The 20,244-nt window shown below is 30.8% G+C and overlaps 4 protein-coding genes across 4 annotated transcripts, besides 2 other annotated features; 2 read left to right on the top strand and 2 right to left on the bottom strand.

The window, feature by feature from the left end:
• Positions 1 to 480: 480 nt before the first annotated feature.
• Positions 481 to 509: a mobile genetic element.
• Positions 510 to 752: 243 nt separating this feature from the next.
• Positions 753 to 1,958: a mobile genetic element.
• Positions 1,573 to 1,958, bottom strand: TVAGG3_0387910 (transposase-related family; the record flags this gene model as incomplete). The annotated part of the gene is made up of 1 exon (XM_001584261.2): positions 1,573 to 1,958. A coding segment is annotated over one exon (386 nt), but the record flags the coding sequence as incomplete, so codon positions are not given.
• A 2,250-nt stretch (positions 1,959 to 4,208) lies between these two features.
• Positions 4,209 to 8,330, bottom strand: TVAGG3_0387890 (antigen BSP-related family; the record flags this gene model as incomplete). The annotated part of the gene is made up of 1 exon (XM_001584260.2): positions 4,239 to 8,330. One exon carries the CDS (start codon positions 8,328 to 8,330, stop codon positions 4,239 to 4,241), a length of 4,092 nt encoding a protein of 1,363 aa, XP_001584310.1.
• Positions 8,331 to 9,035: 705 nt separating this feature from the next.
• Positions 9,036 to 13,625, top strand: TVAGG3_0387880 (leucine-rich repeats (6 copies)-containing protein; the record flags this gene model as incomplete). Its single annotated transcript, XM_001584259.2, has 1 exon — positions 9,187 to 13,491. The coding sequence occupies one exon, from the start codon at positions 9,187 to 9,189 to the stop codon at positions 13,489 to 13,491; it is 4,305 nt and encodes a 1,434-aa protein (XP_001584309.1).
• A 612-nt stretch (positions 13,626 to 14,237) lies between these two features.
• Positions 14,238 to 18,803, top strand: TVAGG3_0387870 (leucine-rich repeats (6 copies)-containing protein; the record flags this gene model as incomplete). The annotated part of the gene is made up of 1 exon (XM_001584258.2): positions 14,238 to 18,662. The coding sequence occupies one exon, from the start codon at positions 14,238 to 14,240 to the stop codon at positions 18,660 to 18,662; it is 4,425 nt and encodes a 1,474-aa protein (XP_001584308.1).
• Positions 18,804 to 20,244: the final 1,441 nt, after the last annotated feature.

Below are 20,244 nucleotides of genomic sequence, written 5' to 3'. Positions count from 1 at the left end.
TAAAGAGATTCAAAGGGAAAATACTAGCGGATAAAAACTACCTCCATGAAAGGGTCATAATGGACTCAAGTTGTATTTTTTGATATTTTTTGCTTTTCGAGCCTAAATAGGTAGCCAAGATAATGCCTAAAAATAAGGTTCTAAATTCTGAAGTTTACATGATCCTCTCATGTGCACCCTTAATATCGAGTAATTCTAATTTTTTACGAAATTATTCAAATACGTTATTTTTTAAAATGAAAAGATAAGCATACCATTATGCAGTAGTTTGCGCACATATACTATGCTGATGAAAGTTGGTCTCTAATTCGAAACTTGAGTCTGTCAAATTGACGTTCCATCTTATTTTAATCGATATTCAATACAAATGAATTCATATTATAATAGTATCTAGTATAACTAGGTATTCTATCACAGTATTTCTTCAATTTATTATAATATTTCAGCATTTTTTAGTTTCAATGCTGATTTGTTCCTTAGCTTGTAAACTATAGTTACTTTATATCTTCGGCTATTATCCTATTCAACTTAGACGTAAAAAAATTAAATAACGTATAAATATAATTTTAATGGTAAAAGGTTAAATGTTTATTCCGTATGTAATGTGATTTGATTTGGATGGTAAGATAAGTTTCGGTATAGTTTTTGTTAATTGATTAAGAATTGTTGAATAAAATTCTGGAACTTCGTCAATTTCTTTGATTCCTTCTTGAAGCGTTGAAATTTCTTATTGACTCTCTTAGATCTTTAACAACTCCATCTACAATCCAAAGCGGTAATTTACTTGAATCATATTTTTCTGAAATTTCGTAAAATTTGTTAGGTGTGTACCATGTATGTAATGTCGGGTTTTTTGGTAAACTTGTGTGTGGGTTTGAATTGTAATTTTCTATAAGACTTTGTATATCATTCCATGTGGCGTCTTCAATTTCCACATTTTGCCAAAACCTTTCAATTTTCCCATTCATATATGGGCAATGTGGGAGAATTGTAATACTTTGAACGTTCGCATTTTGTAATAAATTTCGAAAAACCCCAAAATTTTCTGTTCCGTTATCACTCCATATAGCAAAGGGCTTCCCATATTTTTGGAAACATTGGTCAATTACTCTACTTGTTTGCGCAGCTTCTTTTGTTTCCAAGTGAGCCCATGCTAAAATTTTTCGGGATTTATCGTCAATAACCGCATAAAGATATTCACCCTGACGATGTTTAAAAAAATGAATATCGACATGCCATATTAAGTTTATATATACTGCTTCGTATTTTGTTTTTCCTTTTGGTACTGAATTTTTGGCAGGTTGAACGATATTCAGAATTTTGAAACACTTCTTTACAGTTCTTTCTGAAAAGTTTGTTTCCAATAATTTTTTGTTAAAATAATCGGTTGATTTTTCCAAATTTTGAGTAGTTTCTGTATGAACGATATATGGATCTTCAGATAATTCCGACTCAATTTGTGGATCTTCTTCGGAAGAATTGGAAGAAAAAAGTTTTTCTGCTGATGAATCAGAATCAGAATTTGTATACTCAGAAAGATATTCTGAAGAATTTGAAAAACCTATTGGATTTGTATTTAATTGTGAAATTGGTAAATCATCTAAATCATGATTAGCATTTTCGGTTTCCCTTTGAATTAACATATCCTTATCGGTAATAATTCTTCCGTATGCTCTTGATATTCCGATTTTTTTAACTTTTTGATGTAATTTATTTACTGTATCTAATAATTCCTCAGGTGGTTCGATTGGTTTACGCCCTGGTTTAAATTTTGTGTCAGGAATTCCATTTGATTTAATTGCTAAGTGGAATGTTTTTTTAGATATTGATGGTATAATGCGTCCATCAGTGAGTTGGACATTGCTAAGTATTGTTTTGAGTTTTTGACCTTGATTAATTTGTTCAATTGCAGATTGAATCCAATTTATATCAATTAGATCGTAGATCTTTCGACTCATCTGAAATTTTATAACTTTTGAAAGAAACCGTAAAAATTGTGAAACATGCTTTTTAATAAAAAACAATTTTGATGAAAACCATAAATTAATTTAAAATTGAAATAAATTTTTGAAATCTATGATATTGAATAAAAAAATTTATAGTGTAGATATTGATATAGATATAGATGTTAATTTTAATATGATATTTGATAAAATTTTTTTATCAAAACATACTGATAATAGGTTGACATGTAATATGATATTTGGCCTTGTAAATATATTTGGTCGGCAAAATAACCTAATTACTCTTATTTTGAGTTCACTTCCACCATTTGGTCTTATGATAAGACTGAGTGTTGGATGTCTCTGAGAGAGACTGAGTGTTGGATGTCAAAGAGAGACTGAGTGTTGGATGTCAAAGAGAGACTGAGTGTTGGATGTCAAAGAGAGACTGAGTGTTGGATGTCAAAGAGAGACTGAGTGTTGGATGTCAAAGAGAGACTGAGTGTTGGATGTCAAAGAGAGACTGAGTGTTGGATGTCAAAGAGAGAGACTGAGTAAGACTCTACAGACTCTTCTTGCCAAGTTCACTTCAAATGGCTCACAATTGGTCATATGTTGGTGCTCAAATTGACCACGTTGATCTAGAAGAATATGTAACGAAAATCCCAGATTATTACTTCTCATTAGGTGATTTCTATTCTTTCTCTCTACCTACGACAGTTAGATACATTGGTGAATATGCATTCTTGTCATCATGGATGAAAGAAATAACAATCCCTGCTGGATGCAATATTTCACGATATGCATTCCATGATTGCAAAGCATTGAATAAGATAACTATTGGTACAAATTGTATCATCCATAAAGATTCATTTAACTTCTGCAATAACACAAAAGTCATCGAAGTTTCCGATGGAATTACTTACAAAGATATGGCATTTGGAGATCTTGCAAATATCAGTTTAATTTACACAGGAACAAACGACATCACTGATCAAATGACAATAGATAACTATAAACAGATTGCAGCAAATGTCACAGTTCCATGCAGCTATACATCTTCAACATTTTGTGGAATTAATGTTATCAAAAAAGATGAATGTTCAGAAATATAACTTTTTATTTATTTTTATTATTTTAATGCGCGTAAACATTTTTATATTTTTCATTAATTACAATGGAAAAGTAGATCTCGAACGATAAGCATTCAATCATTTAAGAATAATTTTCAATATTTTTTCACATAATTTTCAATTTTGAATTAGATATACCGTTGAAAAAAATTCAATTTATAACGTAAAATTATTTTAATTATATCTATTCTTGAGAAAAACATTGCAGTCAAAGCACAAAATTTTACGGAGTATAAAGTTTTATTATATGATAAGCAGTTTCAAGGAACATGGATATTAGAATACCAAGAAATTGTCTCTGGTTGTTGTATTACTAGTATCATATAGACCATAGAACAGATAAAATTTGGTCTTTAAGAGTAGTAGGGATAACTCTGACGCATTTTCTAGATCATCCTGATAGTATCTAAGAATTTGGCTCATATACATTGGATAATTCAAATATAAGTGATTTAAAACCTCCCAGTGGATTAAGAAATATACATAATCGGGCTTTTGAAAATTGCCCTATTAATAATATCACACTTCCATATGGATTTTATTATATTACATCCGAAGCATTTATGAATTCAAATATCATTAATATTCGGTCGAAACAAATGCATTTGCTTATTTCTCAGTTGAATATGTTGGTTTTTTCGGATACTATGAGCTCAATTAGTAATTATGCGTAAATTGTAAAATCACTAATATTACCACATCAATAACAATTAGTTCTTTTGATCAAATGCATTTGCTTATTTCTCAGTTGAATATGTTGATATTTCGGATACTGTGATTTCTTTTAGCAATTATGCGTAAATTGTAAAATCGCTAATATTTCAATACCAAGTTTCTAGTATCAGCAGTTATACTTTCAATAGAAGCACTTTGTAATCAATTACATTCGAAGGTCCAATATCATTTAATGAATATGCATTTGCATGAATCACATTAAAAGATTTGAAATCATTGATGATGTTACTCAATTATATAGATATGGAAGAATTAATAATTCCAAATTCAGTTACTTCAATAGGGGAGTTTGCATTCTCTTATAGCAAATTACCAAACATTACATTACCAAATCAATGCACAGTTATAAAATTCGAAATATAAATATATAAATCATTTATTAAAAAAATAATGATAATCCGCATAAAATAATGTGTTATAATTATAATTAATCATCTTCTGTTCTAGAGAAGTACATGGCAGCAAGAGCTGCATATCTAACAGAACTTGATGGTTTGTTATATGAGAAACAGTTCCAAATTCCCGTGCATGATGTCATATTGACTGGACGAACTTTAAGGAACTTTGGAGATCTGTAACAGCATGTAACAAAAACATTGCTTGGAACACCAAGCATATTTTCTCTTGTTGTTGGATTTCTTATATCATGCAATCCAAAGTGGTAAATTGTTGCACTTGTAACATTTTGGAATGAGTTATCTTCTGCAGTGAACTCACCATATGTTGTTATGTTTCTTAATGAATAACAACCTTTAAATGAATATCCACGGATTCTGGAATCAATTTGAATTGTCAAATTGGTCAAATAAGTGGAATATTCGAAAGTATTATTGAATATCTGGGTGTTATTCCAAATGAATACATCTTTCATCTCTGAAGAAAGGAAAGAATATTGGTCGAAATATCTTAATGAGACAGGAAGTTTGATATCTTTAATATGAGACATAGCAAAAGAGTATTCATCAGATTTTGTGATTCCTTCTTCTAGTTCAACAGATTTAGCCAACAATCCTGTGAAAGCGAATCTTCCAATCTGTTCAACTGTCTTAGGAACAAAAAGTTTATCTATGCATGTTCCTTTGAAGGCAAATTCATTAATTACTTTTGTTCCATTAGGGATTGTGAAATTATAAACTTTCATATAACTGAAAGCATAAGTTCCGATTGTTTCGATTTCGGCATTTTCTGGTAAAACAATATTCAAAATTCTGCAATTGAAGAATGCCCAGTTTCCGATGTATTTCAAGGTACTTGGGAGTACAACTGATTCAACTTTTGAATAATAGAAGGCATTATCATTAATATTTTGCAAACCTTCTTTGAAAACCATCTCTTTACATGGCGTATAACCAAAAGCATAATTCTCAATTGTTTCCACAGAACTTGGAAATTCAAAGTGTTCAATTATACTGTTATAGAATGCATAACCATTAATTGTTTGCAATCCTTCAGGCAAAACCAATTCTGTCACTTTATTGCTTGAAAAGGCATAAGAACCAATAGAATAAAGTGACTTGAATGTAACGTTTTCTATTTTGCTACTTGACAAAGCATTTGAATCTAAAGTTCTGAAATTTTCTTTGAATTCCAATTTTGTAACATTACTATTTCTGAATGCATAGCTACCAACACTTACAAGAGAATTTGGAAGCTCAGGACTTTCCAATCTAGTGTATTCGAAGCAATTGTTATATATATCTCGCAGGTTCTTTCCAAGAGTTATGCGTGTCAAGTTACTATAAGCGAATGTACTGGAACGTAAAATAGTCACTGGATCAGGAATGTTTATTTTTTCCAAAGGAGTTTGATAAAAACATTCTTCACCAATATAGTTTACATTACGTGGCAAAACAATGTCGTGAATACGTGATTGATAGAATGCTTGATAGTTTATTGTAGTCAATGAGTTTGGAAGAGTTATTGATTGAATTTTCGATGTATAGAAGCAGTAATCAGGGATTGTTGTTACACCTTCAGGGATGTTTATTGATTGAAGTGTACAAGATTGAAAACACCAAGTTCCTAAACTCCTAAGTGTGTCAGGAAATGTCATTTGAGATAATTTACAATTATAAAATACATTATCATAAACAGTTGTTAAAGAATTGCTGTAATAAATTGTTCCAATATTAGCAGATGAGAATGCATATGAAGAAATAGTATTCAGTCTACTTGACATGTAAATTTCTTCAGATCTTGAATTTGAAAAACAATATGATCCAATAGATGTGATAGTATTGGATAATCTGACAATAGAAATGTTTGATTTATACATTGCATAGCTACCAAGAGATTTCAAGCCTTCATTTAATTGTAACTCTGGTAATGTGCAGTTGTTAAATGCATAACTCTCAATAGTTCTAATTGTACTTGGAATAGTGAGTGATTGTAAAATTGTGTCACCATATTCATATGAACTTATTGTAGTCTTTCCTTCAGGCAGAACAAGATTTTTCATTGGAACATTTCCAAATGGATAGTTTCCAAATGATGTTTTATTGTTCATATCAAATGTTTCAAGTTGGCTGCCATAGAATGCACGTTCACCAACACTAGTAATTGTTGATGGAACATTGATTCTTTTCAACTTTGAATAGTAGAATGCATGACTATTGATTGTAGAAAGACCTTCTGGAAGAGTTATTTCTTCAAATTCTGTATATTGAAAACAATAACTTCCAATGCTTCTGAATCCTGCAGGTAATTCAAGAGATTCAACCTTTGAGTATTCGAAACAATAACTACCAAAAGTTGTTACTGTATCTGGAATATAGAATGATTTAAATTTAGAATGAGAAAAGCAGTATGAATCAAAAGTAGTTAAACCAGGTGGGAAAGTAATGTTCTGAACATTTGTGTATGCAAAGCAGTAACTACTCAATGTGGTAACTTGTGAAGGAATTGTAACATTTTCTATCTTTGAGCCATAGAATAAACCTTCAGGAAGAATTGTAACTGTATCTGGAATTGTAACATGCTTGATGTCAGAGTTTGCAAACATGTAACTAGGTAAATCAGTTTGTTGATCAGGAAGATCAATATGATTTATATGAGAACTGTCAAAGCATCTGTATCCGAATGAAAGTGGCTTGTTCGGAAAGAAAATCTTGCAGATATCAGATGATTGGAAACAATATTGACCAAATGATTCTATTGTATATGGGAACTGGATGAAAACTAAGTGGCTTTGTGCAAAGACATAGTCTTGCATTGATGAAATTGGCTCTGGAACAGTGAATGTCTCAAGGAATGCTCTTGCAAATGAATATTTACCTAACAATGTGATATTCGAAATGCGGCAGTATTCCAAGTTTGATTCAGCAAAGCCATAGTCTTCAACTTCTTTGAATCCATCTGGAAGAGACATGTTTCTAAGTGGACAACCACCAAATGAATATGCACCAACAGATACTAGTGTACTTGGGATTACAATTGCATTCAATTTACTATTCTGATAAGTGCGTGGATAAATTCTTGTTGTTCCTTCATTCAGTGTGATGTTTACTAACCAACTGTTCTGGAATGCACCCTCTAAGATATCAAGTAGAACAGGTGGAATGGTAATGTAGTTTAGCCTGCACAATGCAAATGAATATGGATCGAGTTGTTTGATCGGATCAGGAATGACAACATCGTGAAGTTTACAATAACCGAAAGCAAATCTTCCGAAATATTTGATTGTGTTCGGAAAATTGATGTAACTGAATGCATAATCATCGTACATATAAAGATAATCAGGATATCTTGTTCCTTCACAGAAGGCATAGTCACCAATATGCTCGAAGCCTTGTGGCAAAGTCACATTAGGTAATTTCGTGAAGTTGTAGAAGGCATAGCTATCGATGTAAGTTAAATGTGGTGGTAAATCAAGCTTAGTAACGATTGAATTGTTGGCAAATGCATGATCTCCGATCAGATTTAATGTATCGGGAAATGTGATTTCATCAAGTAAGGAACAATTCTCAAAGGCCGAACCACCTATCGTTTCTACTCGCGTATTGGCTAGTAGACACTTTGTAAATGTGTTGTTGTAGAATGAAAAGTTTCCGATTTTTGTCAGGGTACTCGAAAACGCTGGGCTTTGCAAGCTAGTACAGTTCCAGAAGCAGTAATCAGGTATGGCGGTGAGTTCTGGGTTAAAAGGAAAAGATTCCAAACTCGAACAATTATAAAAGCACTTTTGACCTAGTTCGCGTAGTGGAGCATCCATATAAATCGATTTTAATGCAATGCATTGAGAAAATGCATTTTCACCAATTGAAATTAGTGTATTTGGAAAAGTTATATTTTCAAGCTTATAGCAATTATAAAAAGCGTATGAATTAACAATTTTGAGTACATCCTGAACTTTAACAGTCTTTAAATTATAACTATTACGAAAACCATAGTTTCCAATGATCGACACATTTCGAAGTATTGCAATGACCATAGAGCTACTATAAGAAAATTGACTCTCACTAACTACTCCATTATAGATACTGCATTCACCCGTATAGTAGCAATTAGATCCCGCACTCATTGATCTGAATTTTGACCGTGAAATTTTGAAATTGTTAATTTATTAATAATTGATATAATTTAAATAACATCCTAATGTAATTAATTAGAGTTTTGATATAAATTTATTGAAATTCATTTTTGACGAATAATAACCTTATTGAAGTCATATGCATTATGTAATGATTTAAATAAAGTATACGAATATATTTTTTTTGGCCACTATAACCTTTACTTTTTGAATAAGTTATTAGAATTTTTTGAAAGATGTGATTCAATTTATAATTTGATCTGAGTTAATAGATATTATATATTACACTAAAGTAATTTTACACATAATAATGATTTTAATATTGGATCAAACTGTAAAAAAATTTGAAAATCAATATTCACTAATGATATCGAGATAATTGATAATCTTATGTTTTTGAAAATAAGAGTTGGAATATTTGACAGCTTGATTTCAAAAGAATAGCGACCATACTAAATTGAGAAATTTACATTCGAATCTTAAATGTAAAAATGATCGTAGAGAAATATTAATAATTCATGGTATGCTATTACATTTTACATGTGACAAATATTTTCTGAAGATTACTCAGCAAAATGCATACAGAGATTTTGGAATATTTATAATACATATATGAATTCAGACATTCCAAAATCGAAACGATTAATTTTAAGATTATTGTAAAGCTTTCAATTTTTTGATTTTAAAATCGAGCTGATTCGATCATAATATGACAGTGAAAGTTACAATTGATGGATCGAATTATTTATTTCAAGACGGATATATCAACGACAATGCTTATCAAGGCAAAAATTATATTACCAATGCAACTTTTAGCAATGTTTCTGCAATTAGATACAGGGCATTTATGGGTCATACGAGCCTTCGAACAGTAATTGTCTTAGATACATTAGTATCTCTAGGAGCGCAGTGTTTTGATGGCTGCACAAGTCTTGAATACGTCAAATTTTCATTGAATGCTACTAATATCCCTGTTAGTGCCTTTTCTGGATGTACAAATTTAAGAGAAATCATTCTTCCACCATATTTAGAGTCTATTAGTTCAAACGCATTTTACAACTGCTATAATCTAGAACGATGTGAATTTCCATCAACCTTAAAAAGAATAGATAGTAATTCATTTCAATATTGTTCCAATCTAAAAACTATTAAATTCATATCCCCTGTTGATTTGATTGGTCAAAATGCATTCTACAGCTGTTCATCTCTAGCCAGTATTGAATTTTTGTCCCTTGTAACTTCAATCTCATCAGAAGCTTTTTATCAATGTCAGCAATTACAAAATGTCACATTTTATAATGGTGTTCTCTCAATTTCCAGCAATGCTTTTCAAAACGCCTACATTGAAAATCTGACAATTATCGGCCAAGTTGACTCATTGGGAAAATTTACTGGAGGCAAATTGGGAACGGTTAATCTTTCAAGTTCAACTCTCACATCTTTGAATTCAGAAGTTTTTAAAAGTATCTCGATTACAAGCATTTATTTGCCAGTAACTCTTCAGAATATTGGTGACGAAGCGTTTAGAAGTTCCACTGTTGGAAATATGATATTCCAGCCAGGTTGTTCATTGGTATTGGGTGATCATTGCTTCAGAGAAGCCAAAATTAATTATGCTATATTTCCAAATATTACTTCGAAACCATCATCTTCAATTTACAATACAAGATTTGGAACTGTAACATTCACACCAGAAGTTGTAACTATCCCATCAAGTTTATTTAGAGATACATATAACTATGATTATAACAACTATATATCAACTCTTATCATACCAGATACAGTAGAAACAATTGAATCATATGCTTTCTATTACGATCACATTACTAATCTTACACTTGGAAGAGGCTTGAAAAATATTAATGACTATGCATTTTATCGAAATTCTTTCACAAATGTTACAATTCCTTCAACACTGATGACTACTATTAAGCCATACACGTTTGCAAATTGTTATAGTTTGAGATACGTCACTTTGCCAGATACCATTCAAATCATTGATAGTTATGCTTTTAATGGTTGTCCATTAATAAACATTACTATTCCAAATGATCTTAAATCAATTGGATCGTATGCTCTCTCAGGTTCTCTGTTCACAAATTTAACTGTTCCACCAAACTTTTCAAGATTCTATGACAATGCTTTGACAGGAACAAGTATCAAGTACTTGATTTATCCAATCCACACAATTTTAGGAGCATATACATTCGCAGGAAGTACAATGACATCATTAGATATCCCAGAAGGTGTCAAAGAAATTCCAGATTATTGCTTTGTTGGTTCAAATATTGTTTATCTCAGAGTACCTTCAACACTGAAGAAAATAGGTCAATATGCATTCTCAAATTCAAGAATTGAGAAACTTTTGTATTATGATCATATAATTGATATTCAAGAAGGAGCATTTGAGTATACGCAGATCAGAAAATTTGATTTTCCTGAAGGAACAACAGTAATTAAAGGCCGAATGTTCCGACACAGTTACCTAACAGAGATCAAACTTCCAAGTACATTAACATCAATTGGTTATGAAGCATTTTATAATACATCATTGTCATATATTGAATTTCCTGACTCATTAACATCTATTGGATCTTCTTGCTTCGTCTTGACAAATATCACTCATTTCGATTTTCCTCCAATGTTATCTTCAATTGGAGACTACATTTTCAAGGATCTTAATATCACCAATTTTACACTTCCACCAACATTAACATCAATTGGAAGTGGAGCATTCGCAAACACATCAATAACATACATCGAACTTCCAGAAGGATTAAGCACAATAAATTCATATACATTCAGAGATACACCATTATCAAACATTAGTCTTCCAATTTCTCTAAGATATATTAATTCAAATGCATTTGCTCGTACACCAATTACATATTTAGATCTTCCAGATAATTTCTATGAATTTGACTCATATGCATTAGCTAATTCAAATATTAGAGATTTTAGACCTCCAAGTGGATTGAGATATATTTATTACAGAGCTTTCCAAAACTGTCCAGTAAAGAACATAACCCTTCCAAATGGATTATCTCAAATCGACTCGGAGGCATTTATGTATTCAAATATTGTTAATATCACAACACCACCATCATTACAAATAATCTATAATGATGTTTTCGCATATTGCCCAGTTCAACATGTTGATTTGTGGGAAGGAATGACATATATTTATCAATACGCATTTAGAAATAGCAATATCACAAATATTACTTTGCCAAGCACCATAACATATATTGATAGAGAAGCTTTCTTTAACAGCACATTACAATCAATTACTTTCAACAGTCCAGTTGAGTTTTATTCTAAAGTATTTGCATATACTCCAATGGAATATCTCAAAATTCATGAAAATGTTACTACTATTTATAGTTATTCACTAGCTTATACTAATTTGAAAGAACTTGTCATTCCAGATACAGTTACATCCATTGAAAAATTTGCATTCTATTATACTAAATTACCAAATATTACATTGCCATTTAATTACACTCATATTGTAGAATCTACCTTTGAAAGTGCAGGAATTAAATACTATACAATCACATCAAACATTACAACAGTAGAAAGATATGCATTCAGATATAGTGGTGTTCTCAATATATCTTTACCATCAAATATTACTAATTTTGGTGAAAATGTCTTCGAAGGATCCGATATCGAATACATCGAACTTCCAGAGATATTCCCAATTATCCCAATAGAGACATTCAAAAATTCTAGTCTGAAAGGTATCAAAATTTCCAACTCAACAACTTTGATTCAGGAAAGAGCTTTCTGGGGAGTTCCAATGACAAATATAACTATATCTGATTCAGTGACATATATTTCTGAGTATGCTTTTGCATATTCGAACTTAACTCATATTCATCTTGGTGCAAACCTTGTAGGACTTGGACCTTATGTCATCACTCATACACCAATGACAGAAATAGTTCTTAATGAAAACTTCAACTATTTCAATAATTCTGCTTTGAGTGAATCAAATATCACACATATTACATTATCATCACATATAAATAGCCTTGGTAGATACACATTTAGTGATACAAAGCTTGAGTATATAAATATTCCAGAAGGATTGACACAAATTGTTGATTACGCATTTGCAAATAGTTCATTGATTGAAATTAATTTGTCATCAACTGTTCAAACAGTTGGAACATGGGCATTCTCTAATTCATCATTGAAATCAATTAAATTCAAAGAAGGAACTACAACTATTGATAACTGGGCGTTCTCTGGATCTAAATTAGAACATATAGAATTACCACATTCACTTACATATGTTGGATATTATGCGTTTGCAGGAATTCCTTGCGAAAACGTCACATTTTATGAAAATTTCCAGCATCTTGGAGATAACGCTTTTGAAGATAGTAAGATAAAACATGTAGTTTTCCTTAGTGTTTCATATATAGGAGAACTTGCATTCTATAATACAGGATTACAATCAGTAAAGTTCCCAGAAAGATGCAACCAGTTAGTTATTGATTATGGTGCATTTTGGAATTGCAAGATGCCAGATTTTATTCTTCCTAAAGGAGCTAATGTCCTTGGTAAATTTGCTCTAAGAGGAGTAAGACTCTACAGACTCTTCTTGCCAAGTTCACTTCAAATGGCTCACAATTGGTCATATGTTGGTGCTCAAATTGACCACGTTGATCTAGAAGAATATGTAACGAAAATCCCAGATTATTACTTCTCATTAGGTGATTTCTATTCTTTCTCTCTACCTACGACAGTTAGATACATTGGTGAATATGCATTCTTGTCATCATGGATGAAAGAAATAACAATCCCTGCTGGATGCAATATTTCACGATATGCATTCCATGATTGCAAAGCATTGAATAAGATAACTATTGGTACAAATTGTATCATCCATAAAGATTCATTTAACTTCTGCAATAACACAAAAGTCATCGAAGTTTCCGATGGAATTACTTACAAAGATATGGCATTTGGAGATCTTGCAAATATCAGTTTAATTTACAGAGGAACAAACGACATCACTGATCAAATGACAATAGATAACTATAAACAGATTGCAGCAAATGTCACAGTTCCATGCAGCTATACATCTTCAACATTTTGTGGAATTAATGTTATCAAAAAAGATGAATGTTCAGAAATATAACTTTTTATTTATTTTTATTATTTTAATGCGCGTAAACATTTTTATATTTTTCATTAATTACAATGGAAAAGTAGATCTCGAACGATAAGCATTCAATCATTTAAGAATATTTTATTAAAACTTAGAGCTTAAAATTATTATTATTAAAACACCTAAACAAAATAAATAATTAATCATCATCGGTTCTTGCGAAATACATTGCAGTTAGAGCTGCATATTTCACTGAACTTGAATGTTTGTTGTATGAGAAGCAGTTCCAAATTCCATCACATGATGTCATGTTTATTGGACGAACTTTGACAAACTTGGGAGATCTATAACAACATATAACATAAACGGTTCCAAGTTTTCTCTTGTCGATGGATGTCTAATGTCATGTAGGCCATAATGGACAACAGTTGTGTTTGTAACATTTTGGAATGATTTATTTTCTGCGACAAATTCTCCAAATGTGGTGATATTTTGGATTGAAGCACAGAATCTGAATGCTTCATCGTATATATGAGAATCAATTTGTATTGTTAAATTAATAAGATTTAATGAATATTCAAATGAGCCATTGAGAATATGAGTATTATTCCATACATACAAATCTGTCGTTTCACATGAAAGGAAAGAATATTTACTGAAATATCTTAATGAAATAGGAAGTTTGAGTTTTGGAACATGAGTTAAAGCAAAGGCGTACTCATCAACTCTTGAGAATCCTTCTTCTATTTCGATAGAATAAGCCAGTAAACCGGTAAATGCGAATTTACCAGAAAATCAATTCAATAAGATTTGGATCATATATTCAGTTAATTGGTTCAAAAGCATTCTATAATTGTAAAAATTTGTCAAATATTGAATTTCTGTCATCTGTCAAATCATTGTCAGATCAATCTTTTTACTCATGCAAAAATTTAGTTAATGTAACATTTTACAATGGAGTTGAATCTATAGGCGATAATGCCTTTGAGTATTCTATTATCGAAAATCTGACAATAATTGGTACGATTTCTTCTTCAGGTTATTATTCATTTGCAAACTCTAAACTTGCTCTTGTTAATTGGTTAAATGCCACTATTCAAACTTTGAATTCCCACACATTCTACAGTAGCACCATTAGAAACATTTATTTTCCATCCTCTTTGAAGAGGATTGGTGTAAGTGCCTTGTCAAGATGTACTATAGGAAATTTGATCTTTGAAGGTGGATCTTTGATACTTGATGAATATTCTTTACATTATGCCACTATAAATTTCACAGTTTTTCCAACAATCGAATCAAAACATTACTATTCAATTTATTTTACCAGATTTGAAACTGTAACTTTTACACCAGACACGGTATTAATTAGTGCTAATTCTTTTCGAAATACAGTACATGGCCATCCAACAACATACAATCGTGTCTCAACAGTAATATTAACCGAAGCTGTTGAATCCATTGGTGAATATGCCTTTTTCTCACTTGGAATTACGACATTAATAGTGAATGAAAGACTGAAAAACATTGATCGCTATGCATTTGCGCATAACTCTTTCACAAACGTTACCATTCCTTCTCCAAATTTAACCGTAATCAAGGACCATGTATTTCATGAATGCACTTCTTTAGAAAATTTAACTTTGCCTGATTCGATACAATCATTTGATGATTATGCTTTTTATAACTGTCCTCTAATAAACTTAACAATTCCAAATGATTTGAGGTATATTAAACAATTTGCACTCCACAGATCAAAGTTTACTAAACTAGTGATTCCTCCAAATTTCTCAAGGTTTTACCAGAATTCGTTAGCAGGTTCAAATATAAAGTATTTAATTTATCCATTCCATGTTATATTGAACTCGTATTCATTCGCTGGAAGTACGATACGATTCTTAGATATCCCAGAAGGTGTAAAAGAAATTCCAGATCACTGTTTTTATGAGGCAGAAGTAGTATTCGTTCGAATGCCCTCAACTCTGACAAAAATCGGACCATATGCATTCGAACATACAAGAATTTCAAAGCTTTTGTATTTCAATCATACAATAGATATTCAGGATGGAGCATTTCAATACACACAAATGAGGAAATTTGAATTTCCCGAGGGAACAACAAGAATCAATTCATATATGTTTCGTCATAGTTTTCTCACTGAGATCAAACTTCCAAGTACATTGAAATCAATTGGAGAATATGCATTCTATAACACATCAATAACACATATTGAATTTCCTAACGCAACAACTTCGATCGGACATTTTTGTTTTTGTTTGACAAATATGACACATTTTGATTTGCCTCCCAAAATATCTTATATTGGGAATTTTATTTTTATGGGTCTTAATATAACAAACATTACCCTTCCATCCACGCTAAAATCAATTGGATCTGGCGCCTTCGTACAAACATTAATAAGTTATATTGAACTTCCTGAAGGATTAGAAACAATTAATTCAGAAACATTCAGCGATACACCATTATCAAATATTAGTCTTCCTCGATCTCTGAGATATATTGGTTCCAATGCATTTGCTCGAACACCTATTGCATTCCTTGATTTACCAGATGCATTTTATCAATTTTCAGATCAAGCATTAGCAAATTCAAATATTAATGATTTTACTCCTCCAAGTGGTTTGAGACAGATCTATTCAAGGACATTTGAGAATTGTCCAGTAAAGAATATAACTCTTCCAGAAGGATTTTCATTTATCCGTGCACAAGCATTTATGAATTCAAATGTTATAAACATTACAACTCCTTCAACATTAAGACGTATTGATTATGATGCTTTTGCATACTGCCCTGTTTCAAGCATTGATTTGTGGGAAGGAATGGAATATATTAGTGAAAAAGCATTTAGATTTTGTAATATCACAAATATCACGCTTCCGAGCACAATTCGTAGAATTGAAAGATATGCTTTTAATGGTAGTAAGTTAGAATCAATTGCATTCAATAGTTCAGCAATATTTTACGAATACTCATTTGCATATACCCCAATGGAAAGATTGGAACTGTTTGATGGATTAACAATGATTTACAAATATTCACTTGCCTATTCAAACTTAAAAGAAATTGTTGTTCCGGACTCAGTCACATATATTGGAGAATTTGCATTTGCTAACTCTACATTACCAAATATTACTCTACCATCAAATTATACATCCATTGCACAATCTGCATTCGAATACGCAGGAATAAAATACTACACAATTACATCAAATATCACATCTGTTGAGCAATATGCATTTAGAAACAGCCGCATTCTAAATATTTCATTTCCTCCATCTCTAAAATATATTGGAGAAAGTGCATTTGAAAGATCTGATAAAGAATATATTGATCTTCCTGAAGGAATTACTAGATTGCCATTAAATGTATTTAAACTATCAAAGCTCCGAAGTATAAACATACCAAATACTGTTGTCCACATTTATAAAACTGCTTTCTTTGGCGTTCCTATGACAGATGTTGTAATTCCTGATTCTGTACAATATATATACGACAAAGCTTTTGCAGAATCAAATTTAACAAATATAACTTTGGGAAGAAATTTGGTAAAAATGGGATCCTTAATTTTCACTCATACTCCAATGAAAGAACTCGTCATGAATCAGAATTTCCAATATTTTAATGATTCATCATTAGCTGAATCAAATATCACAAATGTTACTTTACGTGAAAATCTGAGGCATTTTGGATACTATAATTTCAAAGGATCTAAATTGGAATACATTGATATACCTGAAGGTATTACAAGTATCACTAAATATTCATTTGCAGGTAGCCTACTGAAAGAAATCAATTTGGCGTCATCTGTGGAATCAATAGCTGAGTACGCATTTAGTAACTGTCCAATGACATCAATTTCATTTAAAGAAGGAACACGTCGTTTTGATTCTTGGGCCTTTTCTAATTCTAATATAGTGAATTTTACTCTGCCACATACTCTTACAAGTATTGGAAGCTACTGTTTTTCTAACACTCCATGTGAGAATATGACATTTTATGAGCAATTTCAAGATGTTGCTGATAATGCATTTACTGGTAGCAATGTGAAGCATATAATTTTTGGAAATGTCAGATATATTGGAAGAGAAGCATTTGTTAATTCAGCTATTGAAACAATAAAGTTCCCAGAAAGAGCATCTTTATCAATTAGATATGGTGCATTTATGAATTGTGAATTACCTGATATCATTCTTCCTGAAGGAACACATAACATCGAAAAGTTCGCATTTAGAGGCATAAGATTATATAAACTGTTCATTCCATCTTCACTCACTCTATCACATAATTGGTCATATGTTGGATGTCAAATTAATGAAGTTGAATTACAAGAAGGAGTTGTTAATATACCAGATTATTATTTCTCATTAGGAGACTTCTATTCGTTCTCTATTCCTTCAACAGTTACATGCATTGGAAAGTTTGCATTCCTGTCATCTTGGATGAAAGAGATAACAATTCCTTCAGGATGCACTGTTTCTCACCATGCTTTCCATGATTGTCAAGCATTGAAAAAAATAACAATTGGTGCAAACTGTATTATCAACAGGAAGTCATTCAATTTCTGTAATAATACTGAGATCATCCAAGTCTCAGAGAATATTGAATATAAAGGTATTGCTTTTGGAGATCTTGTAAATATCAGTTTAGTTTATAGAGGACTATCTGATATTTCAGACGAAATGGCAATAAATAATTATAAACAGATTAAACTTCCAACTACATTGAAATATATAGAAAACAATGCATTTTACAATACAACATTAAGGCATATTGATTTTCCTGATGGGTTATATTCAATTGGTTCTTACGCCTTTACTCTGACAAATATAACTCATATTGACTTCAATAGTGGCTTATATTCTATTGACCAATATGCGTTTTACAATTCAAATGTTACTGTAGTTAACTTCAATAATGGATTATATTCAATTGGTCAATACGCATTTTCCAATACTAACCTGACTCATGTTAACTTCAATGAAAGTTTGCATTCAATCGACTCATATGCCTTTTCCAATACTAATCTCACTCATATTGACTGTAATAATGGCTTATATTCAATTGGTTCATACGCTTTTATCAATACAGATATAACAACGGTTAACTTCAACGAAGGATTATATTCAATTGGTTCAGGAGCATTCATGAATTTAAACATTCCTAGAATAATATGTAATGCATGAAAAATAGCGTGACTTCATTTTTGACAGTTTACAAATGTAAAGTGTTGCATCCTTAAAAACTTGGAAATATATACATTCATGAATTATCTTGTATATTAATTGAAAATCCATAAAACCCTAACAATATTTTTTCTTAAAAAAAAACTATAAAAATATAAATAAAATTAATTGTTAAGGATACCCTTACGTGTCAGATTTTTTGCGCATACGAAGAAGTCATGCTAGACATGAGCTATAAACCTGAAATTTTAGCAACATATTTAAAACTTTTTAAACTACAATACACTTTAATATTCAAGAACAAAAATATTCTTTTTAGAAATTACATAATTATTTTATGTGAAATCTATATAAAAACATATTTTGCGAGCGTAACTTTTTTCTTTATAAGCACCTTATATGACTTATAAACTGTGAAGGCACATAATTGTTAATTCATAGAGTTGATATGTTTCCAAAATTGAGAGGAAATTTGAAAATTGAATACCCTTTCAATTCAATTTTCAAAAGATATCAGCTCCTTCAATAATTGAAGGACGATTTTGATCATTTGCTCTTAAAACAAGTATGCCATGGAGAAAAAAGTTACGCTCGCAAATCTGAAATATAACTATCATATAAAAAAATTAAATTTCTAATTTTTTACTCTATAGATATTATTGGCCACTTGTGTAATGCATAAAAGTTTATGTCATATGCATACATTTGGAAGTATGGGAGACGAGGGAAATTACTTCTATGAGGCACTAGGATTTTTAAAAATTTCTCTATCGGACTCACTATTCAATTTCTCGAAAATTAAAAAAATCAATAATAGCTAAAATGTATTATGCATAACAAATTTTAATGTTACACGGTATTTTTTGAACTTCATGACATGAATTTTCTTTATATTATTTTTTTTTTTTGGATTTTCTATGATTTATGCGATAGGCTGGAACAACATTGTAAGTGCAATGATATCATTTATAGAGAAATCTAAAACTTCAGCATTCAGAACTCGCAACCACAAAAATATTCATTTGCTAAGTAAGTAAAGTTGATTAAGTTCGACACTTAGCTTTTATACGTAAAACCAAGTGTGTATTGTTATTTCTTGTTAAATTATTGAGAAAAAAATAAATTGTAAGAGAAACGATACTGATTATTGAAATAATATTGAGGGTAGCTGCAGATTTCTTCATTAACATGCCGGAAATTTGTTAATCTTGGTTTTCTATCATAAAATCTGTCGAAGAATCTAAAAACGGAGATATGAAATAGAGATCATGTAAATCTAGAGTATCCTGTCAGAAAAATAGACTAAGCATGTAACCCTTTTTTGGTCATAAACACTTTTTACCACTTAGTCATACAGATGATCATTAAATTTAAACGAGCACTTTTTGTCAGAATTTATTCTTTTACAAAGACAGAAGATTTTAGTATTATTTAATATTAGTGCTGTAGCAAAATTCAAAAAACGGTGAAAATTCAGTGAATTTGTGAATTCACATTTTTTTCGACATTTTTTGATATATCCATGCACATTAAGAACACAGCTTTGATACGCTTAAAAAAGCATATTTCATATGAAATTGTT

The sequence above is a fragment of the Trichomonas vaginalis genome, chromosome V (genome assembly GCF_026262505.1).
Source record: "Trichomonas vaginalis G3 chromosome V, whole genome shotgun sequence".
Classification (NCBI taxonomy): domain Eukaryota; phylum Parabasalia; order Trichomonadida; family Trichomonadidae; genus Trichomonas; species Trichomonas vaginalis.
This window is presented reverse-complemented; position numbering and strand designations above follow the sequence as displayed.